Source organism: Apis laboriosa, unplaced genomic scaffold (genome assembly GCF_014066325.1).
Source record: "Apis laboriosa isolate Shangri-la unplaced genomic scaffold, ASM1406632v1 scaffold64_cov150, whole genome shotgun sequence".
Lineage (NCBI taxonomy): Eukaryota > Metazoa > Arthropoda > Insecta > Hymenoptera > Apidae > Apis > Apis laboriosa.
The window spans coordinates 2,371,674-2,397,471 of NW_025224011.1; the positions used below are offsets into that span (position 1 = coordinate 2,371,674).

Consider the following 25,798-nt stretch of genomic DNA (forward strand, 5'->3'; position numbering starts at 1 on the left):
TTCATTATTTAAATTTTGTAAATTAGAAATGATTATTTTACACTGTTCTCGAACATAGTAATAATACAAAAAATGCAAAATAGTTTCTAAAGATTTGACACCAGTAAAAAGCTCTGAAAACAATTAGAAATAATTTTGTTATCAAATCCATGGAAAAACGAAAATAAAACATCGGTTTCACAATGGAACAACTGGATTATAAGGGATTATTATCTTTACTTCAGTGACAAACTATTATAAGTCATACTATTCGAGTTAAAATTACAAAAAACTTTTTATCTTTGAAACCATTAGAGATACGTATATACGTATAATATTTTTTAATGCATGCAGATATATTTTAAAAACGTAATAAATTGGGATTAATATTATCTAATTTTAATAAATTTCTTGTTGTATTAATAATTTAAATACGAACGTCATTTAACTTTATATAATAATATCATAAAATAATAAAATGTAATTAAAGAAGATAAATTTAACACACACGAGTTCTTCTAATTATCGCACATTATTTATTTCATTTTCATATTTTATTTCACGCTTGATAAGAATGATCGATGCAAGACGTTCAAAAAATTCATTTTTTAAATAAATATACGCTTATTTTTAACAATCAACTTAAAATTGTATTATTTCCTTAAAGAAATTTGTTTTTTTAATTATTGCAAATTTCAAAAATAATAATTTGCAACAATTTGCGTTGTTATTTTTTTCTTCCATACAAACAACAACATACTCTCTCCTTAATTAATCCGAAAAATGAAATCAACCGAATTTTCAATCGACAACCCTAAAGAAAATGTGATCTTTGATGAAAATGAGATGAGCAAATTATGTTAAAAAGCAGCAGAGAAAACCACCGAGCCACGCCCTGGTCGCTTGGTCGCTTAACTTTCGATGCTCTCGTTTAAAATCAGACACCTTTCTCCTCCAGAAACGTTCTTCCCGAATAATAAACTTGAACTCTTTCAATGGATGATTTCGTGGTTGAAAAGATAAACCGTGAAATGTAAGAGGGGAGGAGAGGGGTAGGAAGGTCTGTCGATCGTCTGGCTTTTTTTTCATTGGGCACGATTCCAAGCTGGTTTTTCCAAGCGTTGTCGACGACGATTCGAGGAGGATGATCGAGGAGCAGACAGCTTTGATTTCTGCCAGTGGAGAGTGTAATCTGTTGCGCGGAGAGTGGCGACAGAGGCGATGGTGTACGGTTTCCGTGCATAATGACACCTCTCGTGGATTATGGCCGCTTCTCTCCAACGAAATATTCTGGAAGCTGAATCGATCGCAGACGCGGCGGTGGTAGCCTGGCCTCGTGTGCACGTCGTCGGATCGGATAGGGCTTTCTTCCTCTTCCCCTGATTTCTTTCTCTCCCCTTTTTCTTTCTTTTTCTCTCTTCCCCCCCTTCTTTTATTTTTTTGTTGAAATTATTCGAATTATTTTCTTAAACTTTTTTTTTTCTGTTGTAAATTAATTGGATATTCTTTATCGAGATACATAATTTTTTAAATCTTCTTTGATATGTCTTTGAATTTACTTTTTTTCTGAATGTTTTTAAGTATAATATATTTTAAATAAAGAATAGTTTTACTAGATAAAAGTGGAGGAATAACTTTCAAAAATATTTTGTCTACCATTTGAAGCACATCATTAAAAATTGAAACGAATTTTCGATTGGAAGATATTCTTAATAAATTATCATATAATTTCTCGTATCTTCGCTATTTTTCCATCAGACAAACAACATATTTCACAAATATGCTTTATAATTTCAAATATCATTGACTTTTAACAAATATAGCAATGAAGATAAATTTTTATCGAGAGGAATAATATCAGGATTTTTCATGGACATACTTTGTTTTCGCTATTAACATTGATTTTATGCTATTTTTTTTTTCTTTGAATATCGTCAACTAACGATAACGATTTTTCTTTTCTCATTCGAATTCCGACACATTTTACTTCATCTTTCAATTAAATCCCTGAATTTATAATATCCCTATATCTCTAATCGTTGTATCTCTGGAATTTCACGATATCACGTTTCATTCAATTTCGGTAAAAAGCGTCGTTGATGGAAAGTCGATAATTGTACCATCTTTTATCATGAACATGGTGCAATCACCGTGTGTACTTACAGAAAAATGTAAGTTTTGGAAAAATTACATGTGGGCGTATTGAAATTTTACAAATTTACAAATTAACGTTCCTTTGTATCACGATGGAACAAGAGCGAGGAACGATTTTTCACGGTGGCTTAATTTCGCATTTTCTAGATTAGACTATCGTGACGTGCGCGATCGTGTAACGCGAGCCAACGAAAATAAATGCGCTCGCCGCACGCAGTGGAATATGCCCCTCATGTGTCAGACACGCGGCTGATTTGAATTTACCGGGTTATTATCTCTTTCACGATTAAAATTCAATCTTTAATTTTGGGCACGAGAGATTGTTAAATACGAATTAAATATCTATTGATTTTTGCAAAAAAATAAGTATTGCGATACGAAGAAGATAAAAGTTGATAGAGTTAGTAAATTGATGATTAGAAAAATTATTGTCGATTGTGAAAAAAATAAATCTGGTGAGTGAATGAAAAAAGAAAGGAAGTTTCTTTTTTTTCCTTTGTTATAGACTTATTTGAAAATAAATACGAAGAAATTCTCTGAAATTTCTAAAATGTTGAAATTCACATCGTTTCCTTCGCTTCAAATTCTTAATTCCTTTTATCAACGTTTTCTTGGTCGCTTTAGCAAGAGTTATGGCAAACTTTCAAGAGAAGAATTTGAATATTCAAATTTGTTTAAGGAAAAATTATTTTTATTTTCAATATCAATGAATGGATTTTTAATGAATGTTACAAAAATATATTATATAATTTTAATCTATCCATACAAATTTTTATAAACAAAAATAAATTAATTAAAATAAATATTTAATATTAATAATTTAATTATTTTAAAAATTATTAAATATTATTAAATACACGTTTATTAAAAAGGTCATTAAAATAAAAATTGAAAAGGGGTATTAACAAACATAATTTGTTATATTAAAATAAAAATGGAAATACGGGAATTGCGTGGAAAAGATAATTAATTTATTTTTAATCGTAAACAGAGGAAGAATAAATAAATGAGATTTCTGTTTCAGAAATTGATTCACCATATTAAATATATCAAGTATATCAAATAACAAATTAATTTACTGAATAAATTTCGCAATACATCAACAATACACCGGATATATGTATTCGTACGTGCTTTGTATGTTCGATATATTATCCATCTTTATTGATACAACTACAAAATCAATATACCACTGCCACTATTTATCAAGTGAAGAAGTATATTTAACAAATAATAATGCAGAATACATTAAGAACAGAATCATTATTATTTTTTCCATAATTTTAGTATTTGTTACAAATTATTATAATTATCGTTAACAAATAATTATAAATATGAAATTCCTTTGAATTTTATTTATATTTAGTGTATTTTATATAAAGTTACGTATCAACGAAGAAGAGTGCAAAATCTACTTTTAATTATTTTTATTCCATAATGATATTCTAAGTATCTAAAGTATTAATGTATTAATTAATCACAATTAACGAAATAAATTAATTAAATCCAATAAATTATAATCTAATAACAACGAAACGAAAATTATCATGCCACAATGAAATATTCCTCCGGTGATGAATCATAATATTCAAAGGGTTGATCCTCATCCTCCTCTCTTGAGAAACTAATCCTACCTAATTCCGGGAAACAATTTGCCAAATTGTTTCTAATTTAATCCATCTAATTTTTCTTTAGATTTCATCATAGAATAAAATTAATGAAAGTAACAAAATTATTGGAAAACATTCTATCCACCGCGTATCTCTCGATCTCGTGTCTTCGACCAATGTTTACCATAAGACGCGACGGTCTAAATGCCTACTTGTTAAACGACGAATGCAAGTATATCAGGTTATTGAATATGTCTGGCACTTGGCGTGGAATTGTGCAATCTGACGTCAGGCTCACGTGGAAATGGGCATGCGCAACGATGCCACTTGTTAAAGGGTGCCTTTTCACAGCAACCCCTACTTACCACCCGTCTTTATCCCCCTCGTCGCCACGCTCGATGGCTCTTTGTAACCTTAATTTTCTACAAATTTTTCTCTTTCTACGAGACTTAATTACAGATGTACAGGGTGTCCATCGAGAACGTATCCATCCAATGTTATTTGATATAATTCAGGGAAAAGATTAATTCTAGTAAAATATTTTCTTTTTTATCATGTTTCTCATGTAAGAATATAAGGTAATGTAAAAAAGATTTTTGTTAATAAAATTGAAAGATATGTTCATGTTTAATATGAATGATAATACAAATACGATATAGGGATTATGAAAGAATAATAATATAAGTAAATTATGATTGATATTATTATTTGATTTAATATTTGTTGTTTTAAACATTAGAAATCAGATATAATAATATTATAAACGAAATGGAATAAATTGCACACGTGGTTATATGATTATCATACCACATTACAGAAGCTTAAAAGCGTAAATCCGGTATTGTATAATATATTCAAATATATATATCATAATCTTTAGGAAATTATCACGTATCGCTTAATACAATAGATAATAATTACTTCAAGTATTTGATTTAATTATTACATACTTCAGTATTTTAAAAAATAATATTAAATATTATTAAAGTGATAAGTAATAACACGATGATGAATAAATGAAAAAAAAAAGTTTAAAATACGAAATTATACAATTTATAATTTTTATGAACTTATCGAGTTAAACTTTATTTAACTTAAGTTAGGTTAATTATGATAGTTAAATTATAAAACTAGTGTCTCATCACGGATCATTTAATATCATAGATCATTAATATCAACGCGAAGAAAAAAAAAAGAAGAGCAGGAATTATAAAGACAAATGTAAACCATTTTTAAAATTCAGAGAACGAATGTAAGCTCGTACATTAATCAGACATTAAAGCGAATAAGATACAAATTTAGCGACGTTGCGCTCTGTAAACGCTTAAACGTTATACATTTATTATGCAAAGTTCAGAAACTGGTGATCGTTAATATTCACATGATGGCGATAATTCATTACAGGCATCAATGGAACCGACGTCCCCATCAATCTCGATTAAATTCATAACGAGACCAGAGGAAATTAGTAGTCGCGATTGAGCTTTTCGGTACGGTTAATAATTAATAAAACGTATTATAATTGACTAGCTTGTTACGTGAGCAACGTTTCATCGTCTAATAATTATATCAGACACACAGCTTGTAATTTTATCAAGGACAATTATCGTTTAACAATGTGGATGAAACTGTGATAAATAGAAAATTCAGATATTGATAGACACGGCCAATTTGTTAATTTGATAATTAATTTTAATCGATCATCGCCAATTACGTTAATGAAATTTATCGTATAAGGGGATTGTTATCTGAAAATTAAAAAAGAAAAAAAAAATAACGAAAATTTTAATAATCTTATTGCTGTTTAAACAACATTCGTTATTTCTATTGTTTCAATTCTCTTTTCAAAGAAAAAAAATTTAGATCCATAGAAATTTTTTTGTTTCAATAATCTGTATTGAATCCATATAATAAAAAAAGACTATTTTTATCAACAAATAATAAAATTATGTAAAATATCAATTTCTTATCGTTTCAAGAAACAATTAAACTTAATTTTCTTGACATGGAGCATACTAAAATTTTATTTAAATGAAATTAGCTACAGCCTATTTTACCAAATACTTGTCTATATTTTATCGATATTAAAGTCACGATACCACGAGAACAAAACATATAATAATTTATTACTCGATCATAGTAATTAATACATGATCCTTCGTTAAATAATCGAATCAGAAAATTAATTATATAAATTGTTGTTGACAACGCACGTCATTTCTTTTCCAAAGAGGCGATAATATAACTCGTTTCGATCCGAGGGACGAACTCGTTTATTTAGAGCAACAAGTGCCTGCACATTGCGCAAAGCTCGCCCCTTGTAACTCTATCGTGGAAGAAATTCTTTTCTTTCGGCCATTTTTAAAGAGGCGAGAAAACAACGTAAAAAGAAATGGAGACAAGGAATAAAAGATTGACCTTTGTGGAATTTAATAGTATCAACGACGAATGGTTAAGGATAGCGTTGCTCCTTAATCGATCTATCGTATCGAAGGATCGATCGATTGCGCAATTAAGCGAAGTCGAATGATCATTAAATAAGGGTACAGTGTGCTATTGGCTCGATGTAATCGGATTTTAGTTAATAGATGGGATTTTCAATACAACAAGTGAGAAGTTCTTAGTGACGATTCGAGAGAGGAAATTAGAAGACGAGGGTTGAAAGGAATATTTTATTAGGAAATTATTGCGTCGATTGTTGGATATTCATTGTTCAATTGAATAGAAGATGGTTTTGGTATATTTGATATGGAAGAAAGTTTCTTTACGGAGAATATAAATATTGAAATTTTTAAAAAAATTGGAATTTTTTGGATTAAAATGATATTTAAAATTAATATTGAAAAGTTTCTTTATTGGAAATTCTAGATTTTGAATTTTAAAGGATTTGAATATAGGCTTTCCTGATAAAATAATTTTTGAAGATGAAGGTGTTAATATTTCAGTTGAAAAGTTTCTTTTGTTAAGAGTTCTGGACTTTCTTAAGATGCAATATTTATAAATGGAAAGTTTCCTGTTAAGAATTTTAAAGTTTGAGGTTTATAAGATTTTTCAAGCTTTCATGTTGGAATAATATATTTGAATTGTATGCTACGTTAATATTTATAAAAATTTTTAATTGGAAGAGAGTAAAATGGTAATTAAAATTATAAAGTTCTTTTTTTTTAATTAAGAAATTGTGAAGTGAAGTCAATTTTAAATTCTCAACTGGGAAGATTAGATTATTGAGCATGAATTATTGGAAACCTTCAGTTGTTGGATCCCAAAACCTTTAACCTTTAAACTCCAATTTTTGACCTTGTACTTTTGACCTATGACCTTCAATTTTCGATCCTGCTCCTATAATTTTAAATTTTCAACTTTCGATATTGAATTTTAGACCATAAACTTTCCATTTCCGCTCTTGAACTTTAGACTTTTAACTTGTCGACCATGGACTTCCAACCTTGAGTCCTAAACCTTTGACTTTATTTTTCAAATCATGAAATTTCTAAACACCGGACATAAGACACCGGATCTCCAAACATTGAACCTTCGATCCCTCAACCTTGAACCTCAAAACCTTGGACTCTCTATTATGCGTTCCAAAAATCGATAACAAAGCCAGTATGTACCTGCGCAAACAGAGTCCATCAAAAACTGTGGAATCATTTTCCTTCAGATTCCCAATTCACACTTTTCATAATTATACATCTCAGAAACACTTTTCCATATCGAAACATTTAACAGCGTGAGAAATTAATCCAATTTATTAATCCTTGTCCATTCGTATCAATTTTCTTCTTGTTAGTTTCTCTCTCAATTAAAATATTAATCTACACTCGCGATCAAAAATTTAAAATTATCGAATCTTCGTTGTTCATATACAATAATTCAATGAAAATATATTCAAACATTATCTATAATCGAAGAAATTTTAATTCTAATGAAAATTTTCGTGTAGACAGATGTTTCTGCAAAATAAAATTTGTATATAATGAAGCTTGAACAAATATTTATCTTATTTTTTTTAAATATTATTAAGTGTATGAATATTGAATATTAATATACTTTGATCTATTTTGAATATTTTATATTTTTTTTTTTTTTAGATACTGTACAGAGTTTTGTACATTTAAATTTTGCATCTATGCATAAACATCATGTCTAAGAATTAGATAGAATAAACATAGAGGGATTCTTTCTTTGAACGGACGAATGAAACTTGTCTTTAAAATTCATTAACCAGCGATTTCTTTCAATACACCTTCGCTTAAGCAAAAATTTTCACAACGGGATAATAAATTAACATTTTATGCATTTAAATTTTCTCATTGCAAAGTTATATTTATAAAAAAAAAACAAAGTAAGAAGATGTCGAAAGTTGAAAGATCCCCTCCTCCTTTTTTTCATTCCTCTCAGAATAATAAATCCTTCTTTAAAAATATATATCTCGCGTAACACTCTTCGTGTCTTACGATTTTTTTAATTACGCAGACATTGCTTCCCAGAACTTGAATCAGGTTAATAACAAAAATATCCATGTTAATGCATCCACGGCCGTTCGAATACTTTTGCTTCGTACGTTTTCGTTATTTATTTTAATTAAATCTCGGCCGGGGCACGGGGTTAATTAACGTCCCTTGCACATTCGTTCACGCGACGAGCATCTAACCACCCACAACTTGGCCACCACCGCGCCACATGACGTTCATCTTCTTTACCCTCTTCGCCCTCGTTTGCCGGGAAAGGATGGTGTTCAGAGTCGTTGCGGACGCCCATAAGACGCCCACCCGGGCCCTGATGACGCGATCAATGACGATCGCCCTCCGTTAATCTGGAAATTTGTTTTCGAACGCGGGCCACCTCGAGAGCGACGTCGTAAAACACCGTTAATGACGCATTGTCGACGGTGTAACCGGCTTCCTTTTTCCACCCCGCGCGTCATTTTTATGGTTATGGAAGGCACTTTGGAAGCTCCACGAGCTGCTGTACCTTGGAAATCGATAACGAATGTAGTGTAATATACCTTGTGGTGCACCTTGTGGTGGTCGTTCTAACATTTACCACGCATGGAAGTGATTTGAAGAAGGAATCGTGAATTTCGGACTAATGCCGTACTAATTTTCATTTGATATATTTATATTTTTGTTCTTTTTTTTTTTTTGAAGGAGAACGTCTGTTCTATTTAATTAACATTTTTATCTTGGAGAATTTTTATTAAAGAATTTTGTAATGACAAATATATTTTGTATAATTGTCTTATGTAGGTGTTATGTAGGCAGATTGTCCATTTTATCCGTATTATAAATTTTTTTAAAAATAAATTTAGTTAAACTTATCTAATATAATTATAAGCTAAAAAGCTAAAAGTGATAATAAGGACAATCTTGAACTTCTCTCCGCTCGATGTGCTCGAGAGAAGTTCTCCTCCATTTTTCTAAAAAATTATTATGGTTTTAATTTACTTCGAAGCGAAGAAAATATTTTAAAAAAGGGTTGAACTATTTTTAATTTGTAGCTTCAATTCAATTTGTAAAGCGTATACGTAACTATTTACTCTCTTCCCTTATCCTATTCGAAAGAATTTTAAAAGAAATTTCACAAAGGTAAGGACCATTTACACCGTTTATTCGTCCTGGTTATATTCATAACTAGCCTCTGTTTGCGAAAACAGTGGCGAGATCGTATAAAAACGAACGGGTAACCTATTCGCAACAGTTTCACCCGAATGTTTAGCCTGGTAATTCCGCATTCCTTAAATATTTGCTCGCAGCTTCCGCCTCGTTTTTACATTTAAGCATCGTGTTAATGGAATTGTTCTTCCCACGTTCGCTTGTTTAACGATGAACATCGTGATTAAATAATTTTTTTCCAGAGAGAAAATGTTAATTGACCCGGCGATGCTCACGTTGGAATCCAATGAAACCGTACTTCCTAAAATGTTTCATTCTCGTTTACTTTACTCTTTTATTTCTTTTTTATTTTTCCCCAATAACATACAACGTTTGTGAATTTGTTGAATTGTTTGAAATTGAGGGGATATATTCGCATGAAAAGTAAGGACGTAACGATCAAATTATTCTGTAATAAATTTCGTACAAAAATTGGTTTGAAAAGGTATGGAAAATATTTAGGAATTATATTTGTTCGTTCATCATTTTCTATCAAACATTCAATTATACAGTATCGATAAAGTTTTCCAGAATTTTTTTAAATTTACACCAAATCTAAATATGTTATAATTAACATTTCTTATTGCACAAAGTTGCATGAAGTTAGAGTATAAATGTTTACTTAAAGAGTAAAATGTATAAATTATTTATTTACAAAAACTGGCGATCAAAAAATTCTAATTTTTCCCGAATTTATTATTTTCACTTATTATCAAGAATTTCACGATTCCACGCATCATGTTTTAGATTTTAGAACGTAACTCGTACGCTTTCGAGATTCGTGTTTGCGTCGCCGAATTACGTTCGCGTCAGATGAATCAAAATGAACAATGGGTATCGGTTACAAACGATAATTTCGCGAAAACGAAATACGATAGATGGATCGAGCATTTGTCGTGTATTTGTATAAAATATGCGCGCGATTCCTTGATAAATAAAACGTGGCAGGATTGAATTTTGAAACGTCGTCAGGTTTGTAACGGATCGTTTACATAACGATTTCCCGGCAAAGTTTGCATTCAATCAAGCACATGTACGTGTTCGAACGGAATCCATCTGGAAAAATGCGACTGTATTATGCATGAATTTAGTCGCGTGGAACGTTTCAAAGTCTCCTTCCGATCGATCCATTTTATTTTATTTGGCGATAGAAATCGTACGAAAGGAGAAGTAGGTTGAGATTTGTAAAATTGTCGAAAATCGATATATTTTTTTCCCTTTTTTTTCCTTTCCTCTTTTTCCTTTTTTCTTTTTTTTTTTTTTTTTTTTTAGTTTTTGATGTCAATGGAAAATTGATCGTTCGCTACTTCATAGTGAAAACTGGTTTACATATATTGTACATGTAGGTTTTGTGTCGTATGGATTTTATTTTAATAGCGTATTCAAGAGCTTAACGGAATATTGAATAACAAGTGATTAATGTTAGAATATTTGTTGCATTTGGAAATGATGTATAATAATTGATGCAGATCGTTAAGTGATGGATTCGATCGGTTTTGAGTATTCGATGTAAAAATTGTTTGCGATATAGATACGTGATAAGATATACTTCAATTTATTTATTTTTTTTTAATGGAATATGATTTAATTTTATTGTTTGTTATTTCGTGTTATTGATTTTTAAAAATCAATAATGAATAACGAAAAGATAGGAATTTTTAGGTTGGATTTGACAGATAATAAAATTGTAACATTTATGAAATATAAAAAAAAAAAATGGATTTTCAGAGTTTAATAATACTCGTTGAAAGATTTGAAAAAATTTTTAATCTTGTTTAAAATTGTCTTTTTATGTAATATTATTTATTTAAAATTATTTTTTATATTATTTGATATTTTCTTTTTGTTTGATATTAATTATCTCGTACGATATATTTTTATTATTTAATTTTATATATGAAAATTTTTAATGGCTGCAATGGAAAATGCAGAAAATTTCAGAATGAAGGGGAGACTAATATTTATATTGCCCGTAGGATGAGAAAATTAAATAATATCATCAACTTCGTAAAAGTTTATAAAATAACATTACGAGGTAACAATATAGCCGAGTTTGATAAAAATAAACCGCGTTAAAACGTTCGTGGCAAATAATAAGAACGATGGCATCGTGAATACGAAAGTGAAGTACCATCATACCACGACAGCGTAAAAACGAAGAGAAACCAGCTAAAACGATCGCTTTAGAGTAAGTGTCTTGGTGTAAGCTTTAACCATGATACCACGTTCAAGGTATAAATAAGCAAGGAGAGGATATCTCGATTTCTTCCTATTTCACACGAATGTCCCTCGATTTTTTTTTTTCCTTTTTTACGATGAAGAAAAAAAGGAAACACTATCATTTTAAAGCGTAAAAAATTTCATTAACCGAGAGAAAGTTAGCAAATAATGAATACTATTTAATTGAAAAAAAAAAAAAAAGAAGGTGGACAATAAACCAATAAAAAAGAAGATATCTTTCAAATCCAACTTAAATAGGTGGAAAAAATTGAAAGATTCAAATTCAAAAAATTATTTCTTTTTATAATTAATCTCAATTTGTAATTTTATTATTGGATTTTTATATTTAAAAAAGATTTAAATTTGTTAAACAAAAAATAATTAATTTTCAATTATTGAAAGTCAATTTTTATCAAATCAATTCCATCTTTTGAAAAATTTAATTTTTTAATAGTGAAATAAGTAGATGATGATCAATGAAGTCCAATAGGTTTCATAATTCATATCGTCTGAACGTGTAAACAAAATATGAAAGGCTGCGAACATGAGCATGTTTACTTACTATCAATACGTCTGGCTTCGTAACTACTTTGTCAAAATAAAGAGACACGGTTATGAAGCATGTTGATATGGAAACTTGGTCAAACTGCTCTAATTATTGGACTTTGTGAGCACTTCGAAACGTGTTGACACTTGGTTCGCCAGATATTTCCCAGGAACTCAAGAAACTTATCCTTGGTTAAGTAAACAACTTTCTGAATTCATCAAAAACTGATTTCAAGAGATGTGGCGAGAAATTCATACATTTATAAACTCTTTAATTACTTATTACTTATTACCATTCAAGAAAAATATAAACGTACAGAAATGAATATACTGAGCAAAACTATAAAATATAAGTAATACATTTGATTAGGAATCAAAAATTTATTCCTATTTTAATCTAAATCTAAAACGGTGAAAAGAAAAGAATGTAACAATGAAAAACCGATGAAAAATATATTTCTCATGTTTAACCAAATTAACTCTTAAACTGCGTTGAAAGCACAACTCTCGAGTAGAGATCCTGAAGCGCATCTCGCAACACGTTAAAACAAAGTATTATGGCAATCATCGTCTGACTAACTCGTTATTAAAGCAATGCATTAAACCAACCGCCCTATTGTTTTCATGGCATTAAATCTAACCTGAGATGTCTATCGAATAATCCAACCACGATCGTTCTCTCTCTCTCTCTCTCTCTCTCTCTCTCTCTCTCTCTCTCTCTCTCTCTTTCTCCTTGCGAGCTTTACGCGAAAGCCGAGTAAATAACGGTTTGCTGAACTTTGTAAAGCGTTTGCAACGATGAATGGATGCTCATCAATCATAGTGGCCTGCGTGCATTCGAATCTTCCCAGTTTGCGTTCACACTTGTCGTGTCAAGCATATTTCAGCTGTAAAATCCGTTTCAACGAGCGTATACGATTCAATGGTGAATGGAAGTGTCGACGATTTCGTGTATATTCCGCTTTTAAGCTGTCAAGAGATATTCATCGTTCGTGATATCGTTGAATATCAAGTTCTGGCGAGATGTTTATTGGATAGAATTTTTAATGGCCTCGAAAGTACCTTCGCGTGGGTCGACTATCCGATACGTCTAAACGTATGGTTGATCAATATCTTCAAATTTCTTACGTGTTAGTAAATTTTTCCCCTTGGTGCGTATAGGCGCGTATAATTCGATGAAGAAAGAACGAGGAAATTGAATTTTACGGATCTTTGTTTTCCTTTAAAATTTCCACTGGAACCCGATTTTGATCAATTCAGGCTTTAGCTTCTTTTATTCTTGGATTAGTATCGAACATCGATAGACCGAGTGTTCTTTGCGTTTGGATAACTCTCAGAATTCTAATTTCGGGATGTACGATTGATATTTAGTTTTTTTTTTTTTTTTTAATTTAGACATAAAATGATGAACAAAAGAAGCAATTTTTTGCAATATTTTTATTCATCAGACGAAATTGTGAAATACTCGCTTTTCACGAGTTCATCGATTGTGGAATATTACATCTTTACAATAACGGGGAATAAAATGGGCAAAGCTGTAAAGCGTAAAACATCATTCCAGCAAAAATTGGAATTAACTTCTACGCAACTTAATAAGTTGATTGAAAAATAATCACGAAACAAATGAAGTAATACGTTCATGTGATATCCATTACATCAGAATTAGCAACCTAACGATTATAATGAAGGCGATGAAAAAATAAACAGATATATTTCGATATCGGAATAAAAGTTCGTACCAACTGCTTCCCTAAAACATCTAAAATCATTTTAACATTTTTACAAAACTGTCACGTAATTTTCAACGTGTCAACTTTTGAAAAATTTCCAAAATTCAAAATATACACCCCTTTGTTTGTATTCACGATCGTCCAATTCCTTTCCCATTCTCAATAACAACAATTTCCCGCAACAGCAACAGCTGTTAAGCTTGCGAAATCTCGCCTACTCGGTACAATCCCAAACTGCACGATTCAAACTTCCTTACCCAGACCAGACATATATACCACTCGCATCATATTCGCATTGAAGCGGTTAAAAAACAAACGAGCGTAAAACGCAAAGGGGATAGGGGAAAGGAAGAGCGAAACGAGAGAAAGGGAGGAAAAGAAGGGAAAAGGAAAAAGAGAGAGGGAGAGAAAGAAAGAAAAAAAAGAAAGCACAAGTGTAAGCCGGTGTGTGCCGCGACTCGATGCGGAACGGAAGCGTGAACGATGCACGAACGGGGTGGCCGGGGCCGGGTTAGCAGGCGGAGAAAGAAAGAGGGAGCGAAGGTGAGAAAAGGAGAGAGTGGCAGGTGTCTGAGGTGGTGGTGGGGAGATGCGCGGTGTATTAAACCCGGTGACTCTTGCCGCGCAGCGTGGGAGTTAGTTCTGGTGAGGGCGCCAGCCAGCTCACTCGCTAAACTAACCCACCGTCCCAACCCTTCAATCCTCCATCCCTCGACCTTCGGCCAACAAAGCAACATCCACGGCCGCAACCTCCTTTTCACCGACTCCGTAGCCGCTGTTTTTTCGCGACTTCCTGTCCGGCCCGCGTAACCACGATCGAACGAACGGCGTTATTATATATCCGAGTAACCGGCGGCGACCGATACGAACAAGGGACGAACACGGTAACGAACGAGACACCTTTTTTCTTCGCCACCTTCGCGTCTACCCAGAAACACTACGTATACATATACGTAGTCACGTACGTATATCTACTACACTCAGTTCGCCGAGTCGAGCATGCGAGAACACAACCTCGTCGGGGAGAGAGTTGTACGCAGTTGAACCTCGAGGAAAGTGTGCTTTCTGTTTTTTTTTTTTTTCCTCTCTCTCTGAAAACCGTCGCCGTTTCGGCTCGCACTTAACGTACGAGCTAACGTTACTGCGCGATTATTGGTCGCGTCGAGATCACGGCGGATTATCGATATCACGGAGAGGATTAGAAGAGAAAGGAGAGAGAGAGAGAGGTGGAAAACAGAGATTGACACCGCCGGTGGATCGTACCTTTCGATCCACTTTCGTGTACCGTTGCTTCGTTCTTTCTTTCTTTCTTTCTTTCTTTTTTTTCCCCCTCTTTTTCCTTTTTCTTTTTTCAACGGATCTACGTCATCGTCGCGGTGGACGGTGGATCGACGAGTTATCAACCGAACGCGGTTGACAGAGCAACATGCTAGCCGACTGGTGTTCGCACCATTTTGTGTTCGCGTGATCCGGGAAGACGTGATCCGGTCCGTTGGTGATGAATAAACTTGATGACACGGTGCTTGTGACACAGAGAAGAACCTAGCTACAATACAATTCTATAGACTGTAGAATATTATAGAGAGTTTTGAAGGGAAAGAGAGAGAGAGAGAGAGAGAGAGAAAAAGAATTGACATTAAACGAATTTCGATCGACGAGATCGACGATTTGTTCGAAAGAGTTTGTTTCAAAGACCTCGTCATACACCGGAGGATTTTCGTGGATTCAACTGGAAGACGAAGAAGTGTTGTTATGTGCGACGGAGAACGTTGGATTTGAGGAAAAGAAGTCAAAGGAAAGAAAGAAGTTCTATCTTATAGTTAGAGAGTATCGCATGAGAAAAGATCCCAATTTTGGGAAAGAGAAGGAGGAGGAGGAGGAGGATAAGGGAGAAGGTTTCGCAGCACGCAGAGTCACAGAAGCAAGTATCTCGCACAGAAATACACAGCCACTGACACACATCTGTCCATACACACGTTGTTTATTATTGACACTTATTATTGACACTTGGTAATGTTTCGCAATTGCACCTTTCTTCCATAATTTTCTTTTCTTTCTTTGTTTCTTTATATTTATATATATATATATTTATATTTATATATATTGTATTCTCTGTTTACACGCGCCGCCTGTGTTGTGTCTCACACTTTATCTCTCTGATGGTATGATCGATGTGCGTACTATGATGTTCTTCTTCTCCTTCACCGTTTCCAACGTCACGACGACCAACCGGTGTCGTCCGCCGTCTTAATTAACCCCTTCCCTCTTCCTCTTCTTCCCTCCCCCATCCCCCTCTACCCTCCCTCCACCTCTCCCCTTCCCCCTAGTACACGGGAGCACGGTTTTGCACATTTTTCGGGCACCTGTTGATCTCTCTCGTACTACATAGCCACTTTTCCGCACTCTCTCAAAACTCGTTCGGGGAGTTCGATGTCACAGCTGCACGCCGAAATCTCACAGCACGTAGAAATCTCGTGTATATCCCGTAAATCTCGTTATATACTGGTGATGGGATGTACCGGGACACGAGCAAGCACCCGAATCCGCCTCCCGAACACAGTTGGACTTGGGCTTACGCCGAGGCTAGAGAGAATCGAGACTGGCTTCGTTCCATTCATCATCGTCGTGTTCATCATCATCATCATCATCATCGATGACGACAGTAAGTGATACAACCTCCTTAAAAAAAAAAAAAAAAAACAAAGTAGAGGGCCAATTCAGTGACTGCTGTACGAGGGGGGAAAAGAATTCCTCTTGTGGAGACTTGGACTTCTATCTTTGGAGAAAAATACGTTTTGTGAGGAAAGTAGTTATATTATAAATATATATATATATAGAGAGAGAGAGAGAGAGGGAGGGAGGGGGAGAGAGACGGACAGAGAGAGAGGAGAGCGCAAATTGTTTGTGGAAGCGTTCGTCGTGCGGCAGGCAATGGGAAGAGAAAGGAACAGGGGTAAGCGAGCGAGAAAGCTGAGGAGAAAGATAGTTCGATCAGGAGCACGTAACCGTGGCCGATCGATTGGGTTTCATTGTCGAGCACCTTAATAAGCATCCACGAACCAGCACCAAGCACCACTGATCACGGCACCGCACATAATAATTCTTCAGACACGCACCCTTTCGCAGACCGAAACTCTGTAAGATCTATCCCTTTTTCATTAACGGCCCTGATTTCAGGAAAGGGGAATCGAGATCCTTTGATGTGTCGTTGGGAGGAATATTGGGAAACGCGAGTCTGAACGGATGTACAGACGGATGTACGAACGTGCAACGACCCGTGGAACGAAACGAGTCGAAAATTGATAGAGGGGGAATCGTTGTTACTTGCGGTGTTCCCCCATTGTTTGCTTTCCTCTGTCGTCATCTGCGAGGGAAACTCTTCCTCACGAAGACGTGCCGCTCGATGAAAGAACACGGGCCGCCAAGTGGGAAGACAAGAGACAGAACGAAAATAATCGAACGCGTTTGAGAAAACGTCGTTTTCCCATGTAACACGGAAGCCTACACCGGTTATCGATTGATCGCCGGTCATCGCTCATTTGTCCGCGTTTATTCTTCCCTCAGTCGCGCCCTACAGAGTCGCTTCCTCCCCCGCCCAGTTAACGAAAAGTCGGCCTAAACTCAGCCAGTCCGGTGCCTTTCGACTGGCAAGCAACCGAAGTACGAGCGTGGGACGCGTAGAATCGGGACACTCGATTTATATACCTAAATAAAGAGAGAGAAAGAGAGAGAGAGAGAGACAGAGAAAGAAAATAAAGGCGAAGATAGAGAAGATAAAAGTCTCTCGAAATCCTCGAAGAAGAAACGCCTGGAAGGAAGGAAGAAAGGAAGGAACGGTATTATTCGGTTTCGATTCGAAAGCCAGCCCGGTTAAAACCGGTGGAAACGTATACATATATGATGGCGGTGTGCATGTTTTGGCTTCTCACGTACGTGGGACAAGGCCTGGACCTGGCCGTGGGCAATCGTCCGGTGATCATAATGCAGGGTGCACAGGAGCAGCAGGACTATCGGCACGGTAGCGGTATCAGAAAGAAGAGCGAGTTGAATTCGGTAGGCAATAACCTGTTGCACTTCAGAATATATCCTCCCGAGGCCTCTCACAGGGACGACCTGTCCAATTGGCTCCTATTGAACGACGAGCCACGGATCTCCTCGTGGACGCCAGCCGGCATATTGATCGACGATATGATCAGGGAGCCGAGGGAGCTTCAGACCGTATTTTTCGCCCTGTCCCCAGCTATGCTGAACACGCTCTACTCGGAGTACGTGAACACCGCCGCCTCGCAACCGGCCGACCACTTTCTCCACGAGGATCAACAGCAACAAGCCGTTGGGGGTCCGTTGGTTGGCCAACGCGGCAAAAAGCTGCGTATCGACTGTAGACACTCTAGGAACACGGTCAGCCTGCCTATAAGAGTGTGCGACGACGAGAAGACGACGGGGCGGAACGGCCTCCAAGAAGCCAGACAATCGAATTACGACGATCTCTTCGAGCAGAAATTGAACACTGCTGCTAATATGAAGACTGACCCAACGTCACGGGGATCCGAGAAGCTTCAACGGGATTATCAGAATGCCGCGACGTTTGTCCCGAGGCCACCGTTGTTCGGCCTCGACGCGGGCAAACCTCCCGGAAAGAGGAGCCAAACTCCTGTTGGACGCCGCTCAATCGACCTCTCAGGAGAGTCGGCCCCGCATCAAGCTCAACCGCCGTCCTCCCTCGGGAACGGTATCAGCGTCGCTTCTCAACTTATGCTCAGATCCACCAGGGGAAGCATACAGTACGACGTACCGCAAATCGGTAAGTGTAATCACTCTCTGAGCCTTTGCCACCTGCGTTTCTTTGAGAGGGGAGGGGAGAATTGTTTTTTGTACGTTTTTCGAATGAATTGTTTCGAGTTTCGATTGATCGGAAGCGAGACGACGAAGTAGACGATGAAGATCTTTTTATCGATCATGTTTTTAAGGAAATTTGAGAATTGGCAAAATTTTTGGATCCCTTAAGTAATGTAAACCTTGTTGTGAAGATTCTTAAGAAATTATTTGTAATTTTGGAAAAATTAAAGAGATTTCATGGAAAATTTTTGATAATTTGAACTTTGATATTTAGATTAAAAAAAAAACGCGGTTGTTTTGAGCTCGAATGAAAATTTAATTCTATTTTTAATAGAAATATGAAACTTTAAGTTAAAAAATCGATCAAGTCTAGAGAAAGGTCAGACTTTTGTTTTCAATTTAGATATTCAAACTTTTTCTTTCTTTTTTTTTTTTTTTTTTTTTAATCGAGTTAAAACTTCGTTATCCGATAAAACGATATACAGATTGATAAATGTAAGACACGTATTTCTCTCCTACAATAATTATCGAGAATTCTGAATTGGTCTAAATTGGTGAAACTTTCTGTGGCGATAGGAGGAGGGGTGGGGAGGAGCTCGATCGTCCTACGTAAATGACAAGAATTTTAGTCTTCTCTTTTCGTATACCCATTTGATGCTACCATTGATCCTGAATAACGTAATATTAGATCGATGATGGTATTTATAAATCTACCATGGAGTTCTGTTTATAGTAGCAATCTATAATCAGAAACTAAAATCTCAGGTTCCCTGATCACACAACAAGACTCTCTAATTATACGTCTGATACTTTTACCCCCCTATTCAACGGAATATTTTTATCTTCAAACAAACGTGGAATATTCACCTTGAAATTATTTCAGTTTAAACTTGCATTCGACCAAATTAAAACATTCGACAAATATTTACCGCGTCAACATTCAAGAAATTAATTTCGTCACGTGTTACCGTGTGACTTTATTGCCGCGTCCAGCGCATCCTTCAGGATTTAAATTCTTCGTCCTCCTCTTCCTCCTCTTCCTTTTTCCTACGCAGAATTGTAGGAAAATTTTCCGTATCCCTCGTACCAAACACGCCGCCGTTTTCAAACTAATTTTCGAAAGTCGCGATTCATCTATTTTCCAAACACACTTGCGCAAACTCAGTTTTGTTTCCATTCCACTTTGTCTCTAATCATCGTCGTAACTCTGTCAACACTTTGCTTTCTGCGCTCATGGTTACGTCCCTTTTATGACGTTTCCTTTTGCCATTAACGCTCCATACTTGTTCTCAAATATTGAGTAATCATTTTCTGAAAGACATATAATGTATTAGAGAATTATTTTTATTTTTATCTATCCGTTATATACCGTTATATATGTATAATTAATACAAAGGAAGTAGTTAATTCTAATCTGGTCTTTATTCTGGTCTATCGATTGATACGTTCATTTATTATTTACGAACGATGCAAAGAATTTTATACCTCGATATATATCTAATGAGAATTGTTGATTATTTCAGAGATTATAACGATAAAAAAAGTACATGTGTAAAAATATCATTTGAGATTTATTTTCCAAGTTAGAAGAATTTAATTTTTCAATAAAATTAATATAAGCATTTAATCAAATAGTAAAAAAAAACAATTAATTATTACTAATCATATAATCTTTAAATTACTAGCACGTAACATGACCTTAATATTAAATGTTAAAAATTTTATCAGCAATAATATGAATTTTCAGTAGGAGTTTAAAGAGCTTTCAACTTTCAGAAAGTATCATAACAAAAGAGTTAATCCGCTTAAACATTCTACACGTATTCAGATTGATTATTCGATTATTATTCAAATCTATTCAGAAGACATCGAATTGAATCGTATTTCCTCGAGCTTATCGATAAATCGAGAAAATTTTCAAGAATTTTATTGCCTGACGCAATAAAAAAATCGATTCTCGTTCGATAGAGATTTTGTTTCCAGAGATCCAAATTTCGAATTCGATGAAGAAAAGATCGATGGATCGGTGAATAATCTAATCGATCAGAAACGAGAATTTTTTTTTTCTTTTCGCATGAAAAATCGAAAAGAGACGACGATGGAAATATCGATGCGGAGAGCAATTTCTGTATCTGCCATATCGTTTATATGTCACCTCTTCGGGGACCAATTCTCTGTATACATTATCATTGCAAAGAAGAGAAAAACCACGCGAGTTGCTTCGAATTACAACAACGTGATGATAATATTTTCGATGCCGAATCGAAAGGAGATGATTCCGTGTAATCAACGATGCAATAACGTGGGCATTTTAAATTCGAATGTTTATCGATATTTAAATAACATTATATACAAGCATTTTACGCTTAAATTGTTTTCGATTGTATCTCTCGATAAAAGTATCCTATCGCGCGATAATTTATTAATTAATTGACGTCAACAACAGGTTGTAGATTTCTCGTTTGACGGAGCAACTTTCGTATCAAAACAATCGTTCGTGTTAACAGATATTCGTTTCGTTAAAGTTCATCGTATCAATCCTTTGCATTTTAGAATGTTCCACAAAACGTTTTGGTTTACCAACTTGATAATTAAAAGCAGAATTTATAACGAGAGTTGTGTGTTTTGTACGAATAAGAAACGTGATATTCTATCAATTGTACATATTGAATTTTTTATTGCGCGTTTACATTTTAGTATTGTAGCATTGGAAACAACATGTTTTTTTTTTTAAATTTATTATTACATTATTTATCATCTCGAAAAACAACCGCTTCTCTTTTCTTTTTTCTCTCGAAGCTTTTAACGCGATACTTCTTGCAGGAAATATCGTCGAAGAATTATTTATTCAATCCGATAGAAAATATATCCGATAAACATCTTTATGAAATTTTATAAAAATCGATGATGCACGAGTATATGATATGATCCTAGGAAAAATGTAATTTTAAGAAAGAAAAAAAGATCAAATTCAAATATTTGATCCAACAGCAACAACGAGAGACAGAAAATTTCTATCTAAAACTTTAAAATCAATTTAATCTAATTCAATTTCTCTTAAAGAGTTAAAAGATTAAATTTATCTTCGACAATTATTACACATCATTATTTATTTAACCAACAACACGTATCATCATACCTGTTATTATCCATCCTAGAAAAACACAATGCGTCGGCGAATCGATATCGCGTAGTCTTCCAAACCTCCCCGTTAACAACAACGCGTACTAACCTTTCACACAGGTTGAAAGGGTTAATTATGAGGTCGTGACGCGTAATTACTGTGGAACTTTTTTTTTTTTTTTTTTCTTTTTTTTTTTTACTCATTACCACGGTATCGATTTTCAAACGGCGGGTGTACGACGATCTCGAGACATTTTAATGACTTTTATCGCGGCGGGTGATCGCGATGGCACGCCCTATGACCGATGTCCACCCGGATTACGGGGAAGCGACAATTTAATCGCCGATTCCGTTTCGTCGGTGCACACGTTTCCACGGAAAAAAAAAAAAAAAAAAAAAAGAAAGGAAAAAAGAAAGAAAAAGGAAGAATGAAAAAGTGGACAGACGACGCATGCGGTTCGCGGGAATTAATTCTATTTTTCGTGACCTTTCGCAGGAAATCGTGTGGAATAGGTGTATATTGAGTTTCGACCGATGAATAGTTGATTTACGGTGCGAGAGGTATCGCTGATTAAATAATCCTCTATCTCACCATTTGCTCCGCCAACCCTCTTTTCCATCTCTCGTGTGTTTGGTCGGACAACGTAGATTAGATATTTAGGGGAGCTGTGATTAATTTGCTTGGACCGTTCTTTGATGAATTTTTGACGAAATTAAGGGGGATCCTTCCCTTCCTTTTTTTTTTCTTTCGTAATTTTTGATCATGATAATTCATACTTCAAGATGTTGGAATATTTGATATAAGAATATATTAATCCCTTGGTTTATTATCGAACGTGTATTTCAGAATGATTACCACGATACTTGCATTTTTATTATATTATTATATTATTCTGGTATATATTGGCTTAAGGGATGAACGATCTATTGAATTCATTTAGTTGATCCACCTGTGCGATATGTCGCTGATTAAATAATTCCTCTTCCCATTTGTTCCTCCAATCCCTCCTTTTTATCTCTCGTTTGATTTGACAACGTAAAAAAATTCGTTGCTCCGTGATTAATTCTTATAATGGATAACTATATTTCGATGACTTTTATCTTTTTGAAATTAATGAGAATCCCTTTTTTTTTTTCAGTCATTTTTACAGTAATTTATATTTTACATGCAACGAGATATTTTAATCAAACCCTGAATATAAAAGCGTTATGATTCGTTATTGAAAATAATGTATTGACACGAATGATTATTTGGTATATTTATCTTGCATTTTTATTGTATTATATGTTATTCTGATATATATATATATATATATATATATATATATATATATATATGTTAAGTAAAATAACATAAATATATATTGGGGATTAATGATCTACTTTCATTTAGTTTATTCATGGTTACTTGGTGCGTGGTGGTGAAGGTATTGTTGATTAAATAATCCTCTACGTTTCACTATTTACTTTCTGCCTTTTGTTTGATTTTGTGGTATAGAATTTGTTCGTGGGATCTGACAAAGTTATATGTATGTACATATACATATATACACATACACAACATAATACGTATATATACGATATAATTGTTCAAAAGATTAAAGGTTTATTGGGTTTCCTCTGGTTCCACGGCCACCTGTGGCCACATATCGCTGATTAAATAATCCTCTACGTTCTACCATTTACTTTGCCAATTTTCCTTTCTACCTTTTGTTTGGTCTAGCAATGTAGAATCTGATTGGAATCTGACGGTGTTATACGCATTTGGGGAACTTTGATTAACACGTTCAACCCTTATGTTGGGCAACTATTTAAGTAGATAAGGAAAAAGGTAGGAGTAGATCTACCTTAAGATACGCTTCTTATTTTTAGACTTGGAAACTTGTTTCAGAATAAATAAAAAAAAAAAAAAAAAATCAAACGAATAAATTTAGATAAATTTCATGGGTAAAAATTACTGCATAAAAAATTAATTTTACGATTATAGAAAGTACGTGTAAAAATGATAAATGATTCGTTAAGAGAAATTTCAATATTAATATTCAATACTTTAATATTAAAATGATTCTTGACCTACTTAAGTCATTTTCAAGATAAATTTGTCTTGCACTGATTGTCTTCCTGTTATCTCATTCAATTCACTCGCGTCACGTATATCAATCATACGATCATATCCTTACATTATGAACTATAAATCATATAAAACTCCTCTGGAACGATTAATTTCATTTATCGTATATAAATGAAATTTTTATAAATTTAATTCTAGTCGAATTAAAATACTTCTTATTATTATTATATCTTATTATTATATTAATTTAAAAAAAAAGCTACTACCAAAATGATCAGTATAAATAAATTCATTATTCGAGCTATCATTACTATTTCACTATATCATTATATTGATCATCACTTACAATTCTGTCATGACGTTTATGATTGATATACAATTTATTTTAGAATTTTTTTTATTTGTTATTTTAAGAAATATATTCATAATTTAAAAATAAATATTTTTTTAGAAGTGATGGGAGACGATTAAAAGGGTTATTTGAAAAGGATGATTTTATTTCTTGTTAATAACTTTATATGAAAAAGTTAATGACAATTAATAGATATTTTCGATCAAATCGATATAGTAGAAGTATATATTCATTCGTTGAAAAATTTATATATTTTAAATATCGAAATAATAATTAATTTAGAATCGTGCAATGTTTTATGTAGTATATTTAAATTATTTTTCAAAATAATTGTTTCCTTTGTAGCAGGTATATCTTTAATACATTGTCTACATTGTACAAAGTGTTAAAAATTTTGTAAATTTTTAATCTTGATATTACTCTATCGTTTATACTTTGTTGAAATTTCGACTTTTTTAAATCGAAGTCAAATTTTTTATCTGTAGAGGTTGAAATTACAAAATTTCAATTACTGTGTCCCAGATTGTATGTAAAATAGTTTGTTATACCAGTATTGTTATTACATATAGTGTATGAATGTAGAAATGCCATGGTACCTTTAGTCCTTAATATTACACATGGTGCAGTAATATCAGCACTTTATATTGCTAGAGTCCAAAATGCTGATATGCAAATTTGAGTAATCCCATTCTTCAGTAACGTGTTATTATTAGCATTCACGTCAGCACGTTGTACCTACCATGGAAAATAATAGTACAGCATATTATTAACTTGTAACATTGGTATAGTTAGCAAATTGTTACCTTATAACATTGACATAATGTTTTGATCATATGATTAATCAGATTCGATCATTCACCACTCTTATTGCTATTCTGATATTAATCAAATATTCAAAAATGTAAAATGCAATTAAAGAGTTATTAAAACTTTTTTTTTTTTCATTAGAATTTGGTAAAAAATTCAATGTACAATAAGATGGAAGAATAAAGACAAATTGGTTATGAAATAAAACAAATAAATAAAAACAAATAAATAAAGATAATAAAATTAAAGAAATTTTAAAAAATTCTAAATCTTTCTCTTTAAATGTGAAAATATTAAACTGGTATATGTAGTTAAACTATTTGCATAAACTGGACAAATATTTTTAAAAATGAAAAAAATGATGATTTATGACTACTACAGTTTCATCTTAAGGAAATTGAAGCCCAAGAAGGAATAAATAAGAAATACGTACATGAAATAAAAAGGCGAAGAGGAATGAGGCATATTAAGGTATAACCAGTTCTGACAAACTATTTTGAAAGATTGAGCGTAAAACTTTTGAAAGATTGAAAACATTGAAAATAGAACTTTTAAAAGATTAATGAATTCAACGACGAAACATGACGACTGAAGCAGAGTTGCATTCACTTGCCAAACATGACCGTCTCAAACGTTTTCTATAAAGTTTTATTATACATTGCTCGTCTTCATGTCGATGAAAAATAAAAATCTCTCTTCATCGTTTCCTATTT

General features: G+C 33.5%; 1 protein-coding gene across 2 annotated transcripts in view; it reads left to right on the plus strand.

Moving 5' to 3' along the window:
* The window catches only part of LOC122718572, an 85,861-nt gene that overhangs the window by 39,936 nt on the left and 20,127 nt on the right, over nt 1-25,798 (plus strand). For both annotated transcript variants that reach the window (XM_043943711.1, XM_043943710.1), the window contains exon 2: nt 17,071-18,697. In XM_043943711.1, the coding sequence (XP_043799646.1) occupies nt 17,791-18,697 (907 nt within the window). In that variant the 5' untranslated portion in view covers nt 17,071-17,790. The remainder of the gene's footprint in view (nt 1-17,070; nt 18,698-25,798) is intronic.